Genomic DNA, 13156 nt, shown 5'->3' on the forward strand with positions numbered 1-13156 from the left:
ATGCAATTTTCGAACCACTTAGTTCAGAGTCTCCAGTTTTGCACGTGAATGTTCTGTCGGAGCGAGGCGATGGAGCCGGCGGCGGCGGCGGCGGTCGGCATTGTTGGAATTCGGGACACTTGGCAGAAAGATGACCCTTGTTCCGGCTGCGAAAACACACTGCGTCACGTATGTCCTGGCCAGATCGATAGGCGGGAGCGTTGTATCGCTGGGCAATCGCGTCATAACGCGCTTCGCGTTCAGCAGGCGGAAGGTGTGAAATTCTGCGTGGGAAGCGGTCGGACGACGACGGTTGGAAGTCGCGAGGCGATGAAGTGCCTTTTGAAGTTCCGGGCATTTGTGCGGGAGGTGGTCGTGAGTCGGAATTGCGATTTCCGTCGCGTGTGAACGGGTCACGCGTCCGGCGAACATGTAGCGACGCGTTGTCCAGTTGTGTGACAATCGCTATGAAGGCGTCAACACTTGGAGGGCACTGGGCAGCAATAGCATTGGTGACTTGCCTGTCAGCGATGCCCTGGATGATGTATTCAATCCGCTGTTGGTCGGTGAGCAGCACGGGACATCGGGCGAGAAGTCGCAATTTGGCGAAGGTGTATTGATGAAGCGTCTCAGTTGGAGTTTGGAGGCGCTCCATGACACGTCGTTGCCACTCGATGAGGGTGAGTTGGTCACTGAACTGCTGGAGGAGGGCTGCCTTCCAGTCAGTCCATGAGGCATGGGCGTGGCCAGCTGCGAGGTGCCAGTTCTTTGCGGTACCTCGAAGCTTACTGATGGCGATCGCTCGAAGGGTCGAATCGGTCCAGGCGGCGAGCTGTTTCGTCTTCTCCAGTTCTTCCAGCCAGCGCTTGGTGGAGGTCGTTTTCGAGTCCTCAAATGTTGAAATGGAGGAGCTCAGATCTGGAAGTGTCGCAACCTGTACTGGACGGCTTTGCATCTTGGCCAAAAGCTGGGTGTTTTGCTGCAGGCACGATGCCAGGAGTTGCATTACGTCGGGCGAGGACACGGGCGTGACAGTAGGCTGTGCCGTGTCGCCATTCTCGGTGCCGGGAGAAAACACTTGAGGCGCGGGGATTTGGGGCTGAGGCGCTTGTTGCTTTTGGTCTTGAAGAAAAGAAGACAGGCGGGCGACCAGGTCATCTTTGGATCCCTAGGAATCCAGTCCTCTGGCATCCAGTTCGGCGCGAAGGAAATTGGCGGTGAAGGCGTGAAGGGCGATTGGAGTTGCTTGGTCCCACTGGATCATGGCGAGGGCGTAGGCGATGGCGGGTAAGATGGCGAAGTAGGGTTACCGAAGGTCTAGAAGTATTCCATTGTTCAGGAGGCGAAGGCGATGAAGATTGAAAATTGAGGTTCGAAGGGTCGACTGCGCCAGATGTGAGGGCCGGTGGTAGGCCCCAGGAAGAAAGAACAAGTTTAAAGATTACGATAACTGTTTATTACGGGAGAAGAAAGGTATGTCTGAGTCAGTGGGACGGGCGGAAGCAACTGGAAGAGAAGAACGCAGGCTTGGAGAATCTTGAGGCGAAGAGGCGATGGCTTCGGGGCAGGGGCGAGGGCGAGGCTAGTTTATGAGGTGAGGGGTAAGGTTACAGCTGCGGCAAAGAAGTCGGCTGCCGGGGCTTGCGAGCAGAGTCGACTTGGCTGGTGTTTACATTTGGGCGATGGGTAGAACTGAGGGCGAGAAGAATGGACGGTGGTTTGAACGGCGAGGGCTCGTTGGCTCTAGAGAACTCGGGTTGCGGGGAGCAATTTGGAAGGAAAGAACGGAGCGGGGCGGCAGAGGGGATGGAAGAATAACAGATGGCTACGGTTAACATATGCTCACAAAGGATTCAGTAATCTAACTTATCTTGTTTTTTTTTGATAATACAGTCAAACCCGATTAAAAGAAACTCGGGTGCAGTGAATTAACCCCTATATCGAACACGCGAAAACGTTTTTATCAGTATGCATGCAAAATATATCTCTTATAACAAACTACACAATAAATACTGTATTTACTTGAATCTAACGCACACTTTTTTTTTTTTTTAAATAGGTCCAAAAATTGCATGTGCGCTAGAATCGAGTATGACCCGAAATTGCGCTACCATATCGCCATCGACATTTCAAAATGGCCGCTCCATTACGCGCCAAGAGGCTTAGGGGCTTGGACCGTAGCCAGCGCTTAGCGTAGTCGTGTGTTTCTTGCGTTCGTATCAGCATGGAAGTTCCCACTGCAAAGACACGCCGCATTCACCATGACGCTGGATTCAAAAGAAAAATGATATTGTGTGCAGAGAGCGATAGAAATTGGGCCGCATCACGTGCGTTTAGTGTTCCAGAAACTTTTGTGTGGGACTGGCTCAAACAGAAAGAAAGGATTTTGGCCAGGAAGTTTCAAAAATGAAATGCTTTGGGCCGTTGACAGCAACAAGGAGTCGTCCGACAGCGATGACGAGTGGTGCATACCAGTGGTCATCGCTGCTCCGGACCGGCGTCGTGATAACGACTTTGCCGGCGAGGGACGGCGCCGTTCATTTCATCGCAAAATTGACGCATTTGGAATGAACCTTCGTTGTTCCAAGTGAGAAAAAGTAATTTCTGTATCCAGCATACAAAATCTGGTGCGCGTAACAATCGAGGTCATCGCGTTTTTTTTTTTTTCGGACCTCGAAAAATGGATGCGCGTTAGATTCGGGTAAATACGGTATATCGAATCTCTAGCTCCTATGACCACCAGCAATCGCGCAAACTCTGGCACTTCCTGCGTTCAGCTTCCTTGCAATGCAGGAGGTTCCTTCTCGTCGGGCATGAAGCCTCCACTTATGCTTAGTCACGCCCTAGCGCTGTAGCGCCCTAGCAGGTTTCAGATGTCGTAACAACTGCAGCGCTTTTCAGCCAATCAACTCCGTTGTTGCCGGTGGTTTTGGAACAGACAGAATTTGGGCGTGCACGCAGTCAACGCATTGCAGACCGAACGTCAGTATCGTAAATTTCACTTCCCTGGGCCTCTTTCAACTTGCAATTTTTTTCTGCAATCTGGTGTGGTTCACGGTTCAAGATGATGACAAAGAAGTGGCATGCTCTTTCGCTCTTGAACAGAGTGGACATCATTACTGAATAATATGCCGAAACAGCACCGGCAAAATGAAGAAAGATTTAGACGGGACGCGGCGCAACTTTCGACTGAATGGTTTATTTTGGAAAATGTACAGATAAAGATAAAAACCAACACATGCTGGCGTAACACTGTAAGATAAGGTCTAAACACCCTTTCTAAGAAACCAGAATCACTGGTTCCACATATAGTGAAATTCTTTGTCAGACAATAACATTCGCCATGTCGGACATGGTGAAAACAAATCTGACATTGCCGAACAAAACAAATTGTAGAAATTTGTTACAAGTGGGTTTTGCTATAACGAAATATTGGGTAAATCGATTGAAACTGGGCATTTTTTTACAGTTCGGTATAAACGGGTTTGACTGTAATGGTAGTAACATAAAATTTTATTCAGATCATATAATACATAAAATTGAGCCAGCACACAAAAAGAGTGTTTTGCTTGTATGTGAGATTAGGCAACCGACTAAATGAATGGCAGGGTTTCTCTAATGCAATTTCGAAAGATTTTCAAGAGAGGGGTGAGTTTTGTTCTAAACGAGATATCGTACAGATGTTCCTGACATAGACAATACCCTGCTCACAATGCTTGCATTGGGATGGCATCTCCAGCAGTGAATCTGCAGGCAGGCACCGTGCCAGATTGCTAAAATGGGCTCATTTTATCCTTCCTCTTGGTTTTTCTGCAGCTGGAGAAGCTGATCACCAAGAACTACTTCCTGCATATGTCGGCCAAGGAGGCCTACAAGGCCTATGTGCGCGCCTATGACTCCCACCACCTCAAGTCCATCTTCGACGTCAACACGCTGGACCTGATTCAGGTTGCCAAGTCCTTTGGATTCACGGTTCCACCGAGCGTTGACTTGCGTATCCTTTGAACCACTGAATTTAAGCACAACCAAGCGAGTGACGGGTAAACAGCATGTGTTGCGAGGAAATTAAAAGGATGAGCATTGAAAAGCCATATTTTGGTCAAATCGGCATTTTCAAGTTCTGGTAACATTAACATTAAGTAGCCATCTGCGTCACAACTTTAAGGATGCTATTGATCTTTGGTTTTTAACCATCCACAATATAAAGGGTAACTCTGGTTCATTTTTAATGTAAAAAAAAAAAAAGAACAAGGTAATTCTCTTTAGTGTAGCCTACAAAGATCACACAGCAAATATTTCTATCTAATTCCATCTAAAAGTTGAAAAAACTGGCGAACAAAGTTTGTGGCGGGCGAAGTTACGAAATTCTGCCAATCCTAGCGGGCGAGGCGTGGCGTACCCAACAGCGCAGTCAACACCACCGTGTCAGCACAACCCACCCTGTGTTACCTACGCCATGCTTTGGCGCTCAGAGAAATTTCTTTGTTTGTTTTGTAATTTTTCAAGCAAAGCCTGCAGGCGGCGCTAGCAGCGCACTTGTTGTTGGCCACTTAATTCGCAGAACGCGCGTGTGCTCCCATGTGAGCATGCATCGTCGCCGGCAGCGTTTTTAGCGTGCGAGAGAGCCAGTTTACATCATTGAACACGGTATGCTTCTACAAACCTGTCGCGACACATTTACTTGTGGTTTGTTGAGCTTGACTTTCTACTAAAATTTTCAAAACAAGCCCTTGGGAAAAGTTGCTTTTCTTTGTGCTAAGGCACAAGCTGCAGCCTTGGTAGTTCAGGCGTCGTCGGCTGTAGCAGACTGCCGATTGTAGCAGATGACGCTTTTGCCCATGTGTCGTGCTATGTCCGGCCGCCTGGTGCATGACGTCACGATTTTTACCACGTGGTAAGAGCACGTAGTTGATGACACAGGAGCAACGTTGCTTGCCGCAGGCAAGGTTTCGGTTTGTGGTGAGTTTTATACAAAGATTGTGCGAAAAATATTCTTTTTTGGGGAAGCAATGACGTAGAACGGATTATTACTACCTCAAGATTTGTAATCAACCATTAACTCAAATTACTTGGAATTGACCAGAGTTGCCCATTAAGAGCTTACCATAAAGCAAAGTAAAGCATAAACTCGCATTTGGTGAAAGCTAGAAAATATCAGTGATTTTCTTTTCTTCGTGAAGTTTTTCTTCATGAAAACTTTGTTTAAGCGAAGCAGCATTCGAAAGGTTGTTCGTTGTGGAGGAAATTATTATACACTATCTTTTACGGACAGCCCATGAGGAATTGAAAAGTTTTCGTTGTTGCGGCGTTCGCTCTAGGAGGAGTTTGATTGACATACATTGCGGGCTGACTTGTTGGTTTATACTTCATCTAATACACCTTATTCAAGATTGGGTTTTCAGCCCCCTCTTCTTTTTTTTCTTTTAAGTACATGTTACCATTGTCACGACGAGTGGACTTAGGTGGCGACAGCGTGCCAGTCTCCTTAACCAACTTTCACAGATGTGGGAAGCAGCAAGGCACGACCCAGGAAGGGGAGAGCTTCAAACTACGGATACGAGGGCGGCCCCTCCAAGAAGCGAGAGAAGTCGGTCATCTACAAGCCCGTCCCAGTGGGGAACAAGAACAGACAGTTCTCGCGGTAGAGAATGTATCTCAAAGAGGGTCATGGTAAACTATCATTGTCATGTTTGTGACTGCCTCACTCTCATACTTTTTCTCTATACCAGTGGTTCTCAAGGACGTTGGGGACCAGCCAAAGAGATGGGGGTCCCCATGCCAGCGGGGGAAGGGGAGGGGGAGGGGGGGGTATAAAAAAAGACAACTAATTGCAGTGTGAAGAGGTTATCCTTTACTGTTATAGACAGGAGAAGAGCATCAAATAGAAGGATGACTGGAGGGGTAGATGGTAACAGCTGCACCTTTAATAACTGGCAGTAGCTTGCACCACCTAGCCATGGTCAACAAAACTTTTTTTTTTTTTTTCAAGGCGAGGGCTTTGTGGATTTCAAAAATGGCTTTGGAACCCTATTTGAGAACCACTGTTCTGTACGATTGCTGTTCTTGTGTTATGTTTGCACCCACTGAAATTAATATTCTAGTTAGAAGCTGGTTTGGGGTGGCTGCCACTGCTCTGAGAACAGTGTCCTAAGAAAGCGAAGGTGAATACTACTATAATGTTTTTTTAGCGTTGCCTGACAAGGTTGCTGGGGCGAGCATAGACTTCGAGCAGTGTCCCCTTTTAACCTTCCTGCAACACTTTTTTACAGTGGACTAAAATAGTGGTGCTGCAAGTGGATTGACAGCAGGTAGCACATGGGCAGGCAAATATTGGCATCTCAAGTGTTACACTTGCACCAGTGAAGGTTTCAATGGCTGCATTTATCATAATTTCTTTGTGAATATGATTGGCAACCAATCTTTTAGGGCAAGAAAATGTTTCATATACTGGTGGTTTTCGTTTACTTAAAGGGGCCGCTTAAACGTTTTTCACTTTACATGAACTTACTATCTCTATGGTGGGACCAAAGTGTACATGCATGCAACACCACTGACCGAGAAACTTCTTCGTTGCGGTGTAATTTCAAGGAAAAAAAGCGAGCATTTTCTTTAACTCTCTCCTTTGCAAATCTTGATGACGGAGCTGGAAGGGTTGCAATGTTGGCATAGTCCTCCCAGTGACAATATTTGAATGCGGCTCATAGATTGAACCCAAGCATTGTGTGAGCACTCGATTTGGGCTCGCGATAATTAATAGCTCGACTAGCATTCAGGTAGTGGCCCGTGTTCAATCGCTGCAAATGACGCAATAGCCGAACCATAACAATGTCTGGAAGCCAGCGCATGTCCTGTACTTTGCCAACCCCAGTATGTGGCTATGATCAACATTGGTAAAGGCGAGCAAGATGAACATGAATACTTAAAATCGAAAGAATAAAAGAACTTGGTTGTCCTGTGCTTGTCCTCCGTGTTTTATTCTTTCGATTTTAAGTATCCACATTGGCAGCATGTAATCGGCTCCAGATCATGTTACCGCTTGTTCTGGCTGCAAGTTGAGGGGTTAAAAGCTGCTCGTTGTCATTTTATTCTTTCTTCGACTTCTATTGCATGTGGTGAAAAACGGAACGCATGTTTCATAAGTCATTAACATCAGCGATGCGTCCTAAGCTGTATTTGCACAAAGTATGAAAATCGTTGCATCGCCCCTTTAAAGCACATGGCAGTCGTAGACGATACATTCCACTATGCTTAGCTAATGTGGCAGTCCCTGAAACATGCTTCATCTCTGACTCTTTTATGTTAATCTTTGTGAATGGCTGCCATCGTTTTTGAATAGCTTCAGGCCTTCAAATATTCAGTGGATGGGGAACACAAAAGATATTCACTCTTCAATTTCTCCATCTTCCTCTGAACCATCATCCTCTGAAGCCATGGGAACGTTCTGCTTTTTGTGAACTCTACAGCTAGTAATAGTAGCACTTGAAAGCATGCAATTGAAGCAGGACATTTATAGTAAGTATGATAATTGATGAGAGTCTTTGAGCTGCAAGTTGGAAAAAACTGATGGTCCATAACAAATCCCTTTGGTAGCTGCATGCAGCCTGCGTGTTTCAGTTTACTTTTACCTGGTACCCGAGTCCTTTGGCTATCTCTGAAAGCAATAGCCTGTAAGTATGCAGCGTTCAGTTGGCAAATTTTGGAGGGAATAATTTACGTCAGTTGTTTGCTCGACCTTTGAAGTTTAGAATCCATGTTCTCCGTGTAAGTAATATGAATCTAGCAACTGGGTAAGCTGTGCAGAATCTCGGGGCAGCACTTGAAGACTAAGGCCTGAAACTGCTTTCTTGTGAGGACAGGTTGCAGACTACTTTGGTCTGCAAAACCGTCTACATGTGTCAGTGTGTGCAGGCCAGTTGGTTCATATAAGCTGGTATAGACTGTTCACCCTTAAGCTGAGACTAGAAGCTCCGCCTTCAGCCCAAGCATGCTGGCTTCAGCAGTGCTTTGGTTGCGCATGACTGCGCATTCACACTTGTGTTAGCATGGGCAGAAAGCTCGTGCTGAAGGCGAGATGTTTTGGTGGCACCCTGCTATGGTTTCCTTGGTGCCATTACCTTGCGAACAAGTTTGATGGTGTTGGTAATTAGCAAGGTGGAAGCTTGGAACCAACACCGTCAAAATTGAAGTTCTTATATTACTCTTATTTCTGTCGATGAGAAAACCTTTGCTGATGTCATAGTCAGCATTCGGCCAATCGTGGAAGGCCAACCACACCAACGGTTTTGATCGCACACGTCGCCAGTAGCAGCGCGCAAAAAATACACAGACAAAGGGAGCGATGGACGCTCGTCCTGTCCAGTCCTCCCTTTGTGTATTTTTGCGCGTTGCTATCAGCTCTACAAGCACGCAACTTCTGCTTTGCCCCCATTTAATCTTCCTCCTTTGCTACTTCCACAACATTTTTGAATATTGCAACATAGATGGTTTAGATGTCTCCTTGCCTAGAAGTACATGTCTGCTTGGTGACGTTTCTTTCCTACCTGCATATGTTTCACTTTGATTCGTTGAACTTCCTTTAGATACCTGTTTCTCTGGATGATCATTCTCTCTTTTGCTTTAGATTTACTTCCAGGTACGTGTATAGAATTTTGTTTTCAGTTTGTATCCACATATGGGACGCAAGATGTTAGCAATCTTCAGAACTCTCTTTCTTGGTGTACACATATCGTGCAGCTTAAATAAAATTTAATGTTTCAATTTAAATTAACTTGTGGTTGTTTTATTTTTGAACTGCTTTTGTTCTTTCTAGTTGCTGTCGTTTTGTCTATTCCAGACGGTTATTTTTTTACCACAAGTTTCTGGCTGGCAAAGTATTATATCTGCAACAACGTCTCTATAGAAAATTTGTGGAGCTAAAAAAGGCATATAAGAGTGCAGGGTAATGAATGGGGAAGAACAAAACAAAAAGGTAAAGCTGTTTAATGCTGGTTTGTCTTCAGAAGACATAAGTTCAAAGATGTTCCAAACGTTTTCGAACTTATAAAAAGTAATATCCAAAAATTTTCAAATTTTTCGCGCTACACAATTTGATTTTTTTTTTTTTTTTTTTAATTTTGATTTATTTGGGTTACGAAGTTCGACAATTTTCAAACTTATCACGCTAATAAATTCGGTGGTTTTCGAAGTTCGCAATTATTCCTGCTACAAAATTCGACAACTTTCGAACTCGTCACACTAAGAAGATCGCATATGTGAAACGGAGTTTTGCCCACTCAGTAGCTAGCTCGCAGGCGCACTTGCGCATAAGGGTGTTAACCTTTCTGTTTAGCCTTGCACGCTGCTGAGTAGGCGAAACTGTCCTCTGCAAATTAAAATTATTATTATTATTATCAATGCGAAAGCATCAACTGTCTCATGGAGCGAGCTGACGTCATCAGTCTGAAGCGCGAAAATGGCAGATAGTATCCTTCGATTCCATTGGCTGGCGCGCATCGACGGGGCTCCCTTTGGCCGCTGCGCTCGTCAGTTTCCACGACCGCTCACCCCATGGCGCTGCGTGTCCATCAGCGCGGAGCGTCCACGGTCACCTGGGGAGCAGGGTGCACACGCACCGACCGGCGACGAAAAGTACGCAGCAGACGAAAAAAGGAGCGGACAAGCGGCTTGCATGCTTTCGCATTCACAACTCATAAGAAGTGCTTACGTGTACCGCGATATTTTTTACTTCATAGTTAGCGCCTGTCCTCTCTGATCTCTTCCGTATTTCTCTTTTCCGCTACTCTATTTGTACCTAACCGAAAAACTTGCATTCGCTGAATTTGAGCGACCATCTCATCTTTTTATCGTTTACTCATATTTCAGTGTTATTTTCCATCTTCGCGTTTGTTTACCACATATTAGGTCCCGACGGCGTTATTATTTTCTGAAATATGTACAAAAAAAAATGGTGCACTTTATTTTTTGTACTATTCTTGGTTTCACATTGATCCGAACGCGGCTTATGCTATGAATTGAAGGACCAACCAAACAGCAAAAAAGGCCCAACAGTATGGCGTGTTCTCCGCAGAGGACGAGATATCACGCGATGACGTTGCGCTTTTTGCGCTGTTTGATGGACCCTCCGGCTCATAACATCGGCCGCGCTTGGAGCTAAGGTGAAAAGAAATGAACCTAAGAAATCGCGACCTTTACATAATTCAGACTATAACGTGAATTAGCCACATATAACAAAACCGCCGTTGTGAAATAATTGATCTCTATTCAAGATATGCCATTAGATAAAGACATGAAGTAATAACTCCTTTTTGCTCGGGTAACAACTGTTTTAAGTTTACGTTTTTACGAGAACACTAAGTGACTGAAATAACATCATTAATAGTGTAATCTTACATCTGTCGTTGTCATCATCCGCATCCCTCCTTACGTAATCAGTCTTCTCGGTCCAAGTGTTTGTCTGATTGTTTCTTTTTTTATCAGCAAATTTGCATTTTTTTGTCAGTTTGTTATACCACAACTGTAACCCACTTAGCAAAAAATTCCATGAAGAGACATGCAGTATTTATAAATAAACGAGTGAAGATATAAATAAAATACTTACGTGTTTCTCAACATGACAAGAACTTGTTTTCTAAAGGAAAAGAACGCAAGAGACAAACAGCGTCCACTGTGTTATTGCTTTAATAAATAACGCGTATACTACACTCTTAGCGTAATCTTTCTCTCTAAACCATTCCTTTCTGTACAATGCAACTATTATTGCAGGTGCTATTGCGTCGCGACTATATGTTACAGTTACCGGCGCATACGGGCTCCTTAAAGGGGTCATTTATTAATACGCAGCCCGTATGCCCCGGATGTAGACGCGTGTCAGCAGCGGAAATGATAAATCATCATCGCATCGTTGATACCAGTTTCAGTAGGGACATTACGAGCGCCTGGAAGCTTAGTTCGCTCTCCTAATCCGGAATTATTGAAGATTCGCTGCGCCCTGTGCACACGGAACTGCCTGACAAAAGTGTGAGTATTTATGACCGGACTTACAAGTCATAACTGAAGTATCATCGTGTCATAGTACCAGGGTGACGGTACTATGGCGTTCTACTCTGTGACTCATTTGACCGCTTTACTGGTTTAAGTACGCTTGTTCTGAGCACAGAATAAGCGGTTGTAAGACTAATGACCTCTCAATAAATAAGACGATATACTGACTCCTAAAGCAGTTATGCGCACCTTGATTAGAGTGGACAACTAATGTTATAAACGCGAGCTCCTTGCTTTAGAAAATAAACCGGCTGGCCAAACCCGCATGTAACCGGAACACCCTTCAACGGTCCGCTCGCGCTTGTAGCTTTTGCGGCGGGAAATATAAGGCGCTTTCGCAGTGGCGCTTGAGGCCCATTCGCAAAACTGCTGCTGCTGGTACAATATCCTATTCAGACTCACTCGCTCCTATACGCTGCCACTGTAAAAGATCTCTTGCTTTCTCCCAGCACACCAGAATAAGAAATGAAAGTAGGCGGTCTAGCATTCACACGTGAACTAGAGCAGTCGACATAGGTGACGGGAAATATCGCTGTCATGCTTCTGGTGATTTGTTCTAAGGGTCAGAGCGATATCATGCAGCTGTAAGACCATTCACTAACACCACCAGCAGGGGTCTAAGGAGGTTTAGCGTGTAAGTATTGGCGTGCACAGATACCAGTCCTATGAACAGTTCAACGATGAAAGTCGGACCACCCAGAACAGGCCGTGCCTGATCAGAGCATCCCGGCGATGGCGGCGGGGTCGACGAGGATGCCCGAGGGCCCAACGAACGGGCCGACTTGCAGCTGAAGCCGAGGGCCGTCGTCGGGTGACAGGCGACGCGGAGCTGTGCTGGACACGCCGGTCTCGTGAAGCTTCCTGGAGTGCTTCTTGAGGTCAAAGTTCCTGCAGAACCCCTTGCCGCACACCTTGCACGTGTACGGCTTCTTGTCGTTGTGCGTGTGCATGTGAAACGTCAGGTTGTACACCTGGTGGAACGCCTTGTTGCAGATGGTGCACTTGTACGCCTTCTCGCCCGTGTGGGTGAGCCGGTGGTTCTTGTAGTTGCCCTTCTGGTGGAAGCCCTTGCCGCAGTACTCGCACACCCAGGGCTTGAAGCCCGCGTGAATGCGCACGTGCGTGTTCAGCGTCGAACTCCTGTTGAAGGCCTTGCCGCACGTGGCGCACTTGTGGGGCTTCTCCTGCGTGTGGATGATCTTGTGCCGACACAAGGTGCTCGCCTGCCGGAAGCCCTTGCCGCACACCTTGCACACGAATGGCCGGGCGCCCGTATGCACCGGCATGTGCCGCGTCAGGTTGTAGTGCGCGTTGAACACCTTGCCGCACTCGGAGCACGTAAAAGTCTTCTGCTTCCCTCCATTCTGCTTGTCCGGGTCGTGCTTGGACGACTTCGTGCTCTCCGCGGCCGTCGTGGCGAGTCGCGGCTGGGGCCGTACTAGTCTCGGCTCCGCGTGCGCCGGAGGAAGCCCCGAAGCTGCCAGCGACGACAGTCCGTCTGACGAGTGATGCAGCCACGGGTAGACGAGCCTGGGGCCCTGGTGTAGCCTCGCCAGTTGACTGAGAGCGGTGGTGGCGATGCCCAGGGCGAGGGTCGAGTCTTGGCGGTCTATGCTTGATCCGGAAGGGCCGTACGGTAGGACGGGGCGTATCCAGGAACCGGAGGCCTGAAGTTTTCGGCGCCAGTCGTTGAGCATGAGCGTCAGGGGACAGCTGCTGTGGCTTTTGCTGGACTTGTCGGGAGCCATGATGCGTTCGATTGAAAATCCTAAGGGATCCGCAGCTTTCTTGGATGTCGCGGGACCGACGCCGACGTCGTCGTAGTCGTCGTCTTCGACGTCGAGGTCTGCCAGGTCGGAACCTTCGCTGGTGGGCACCGGCTCGTCCATGAGCGTATTATGGCGCTTACGCCGTTGGTCTCGCCATCTAGAAGTAAAAAAAAAAAAAAAAAAAAAAAAAAAAAAAAAAGCACGAGTATTAAGTACTACTCCATGTGGTGCTTTCTCTCAAACAAAGTTTTCCCGGGCGTGTTTGTCAGACGAAATCCTGGGTACGAGAGCGCTTTCGTGTGGCAAAGTTCTTTCGTGCTTCAACGAAGGCGAGCTTCACCTAACACACAGGAGCACACGGTGAAGCA

At 46.8% G+C, this 13156-nt stretch overlaps 2 protein-coding genes across 2 annotated transcripts in view; one reads left to right on the forward strand and one right to left on the reverse strand.

Moving 5' to 3' along the window:
- The window catches only part of LOC8023451 (ATP-dependent RNA helicase DDX18), a 29887-nt gene extending 24217 nt beyond the window's left edge, over positions 1-5670 (forward strand). Inside the window, exons 11-12 of the mRNA XM_029991894.4 lie at positions 3796-3973; positions 5482-5670. Coding sequence (XP_029847754.3) covers positions 3796-3973; positions 5482-5624 — 321 coding nt within the window. The 3' untranslated portion in view covers positions 5625-5670. The remainder of the gene's footprint in view (positions 1-3795; positions 3974-5481) is intronic.
- Positions 5671-11735: 6065 nt separating this feature from the next.
- On the reverse strand, positions 11736-12767 carry LOC8023450 (fez family zinc finger protein erm-like). Its single transcript, XM_002401294.3, has one exon. The coding sequence runs from the start codon at positions 12765-12767 to the stop codon at positions 11736-11738; it is 1032 nt and encodes a 343-aa protein (XP_002401338.2).
- Positions 12768-13156: the final 389 nt, after the last annotated feature.

Source organism: Ixodes scapularis, unplaced genomic scaffold (genome assembly GCF_016920785.2).
Source record: "Ixodes scapularis isolate PalLabHiFi unplaced genomic scaffold, ASM1692078v2 PGA_scaffold2__306_contigs__length_199485367, whole genome shotgun sequence".
In the NCBI taxonomy this organism is placed as follows: Eukaryota; Metazoa; Arthropoda; class Arachnida; order Ixodida; family Ixodidae; genus Ixodes; species Ixodes scapularis.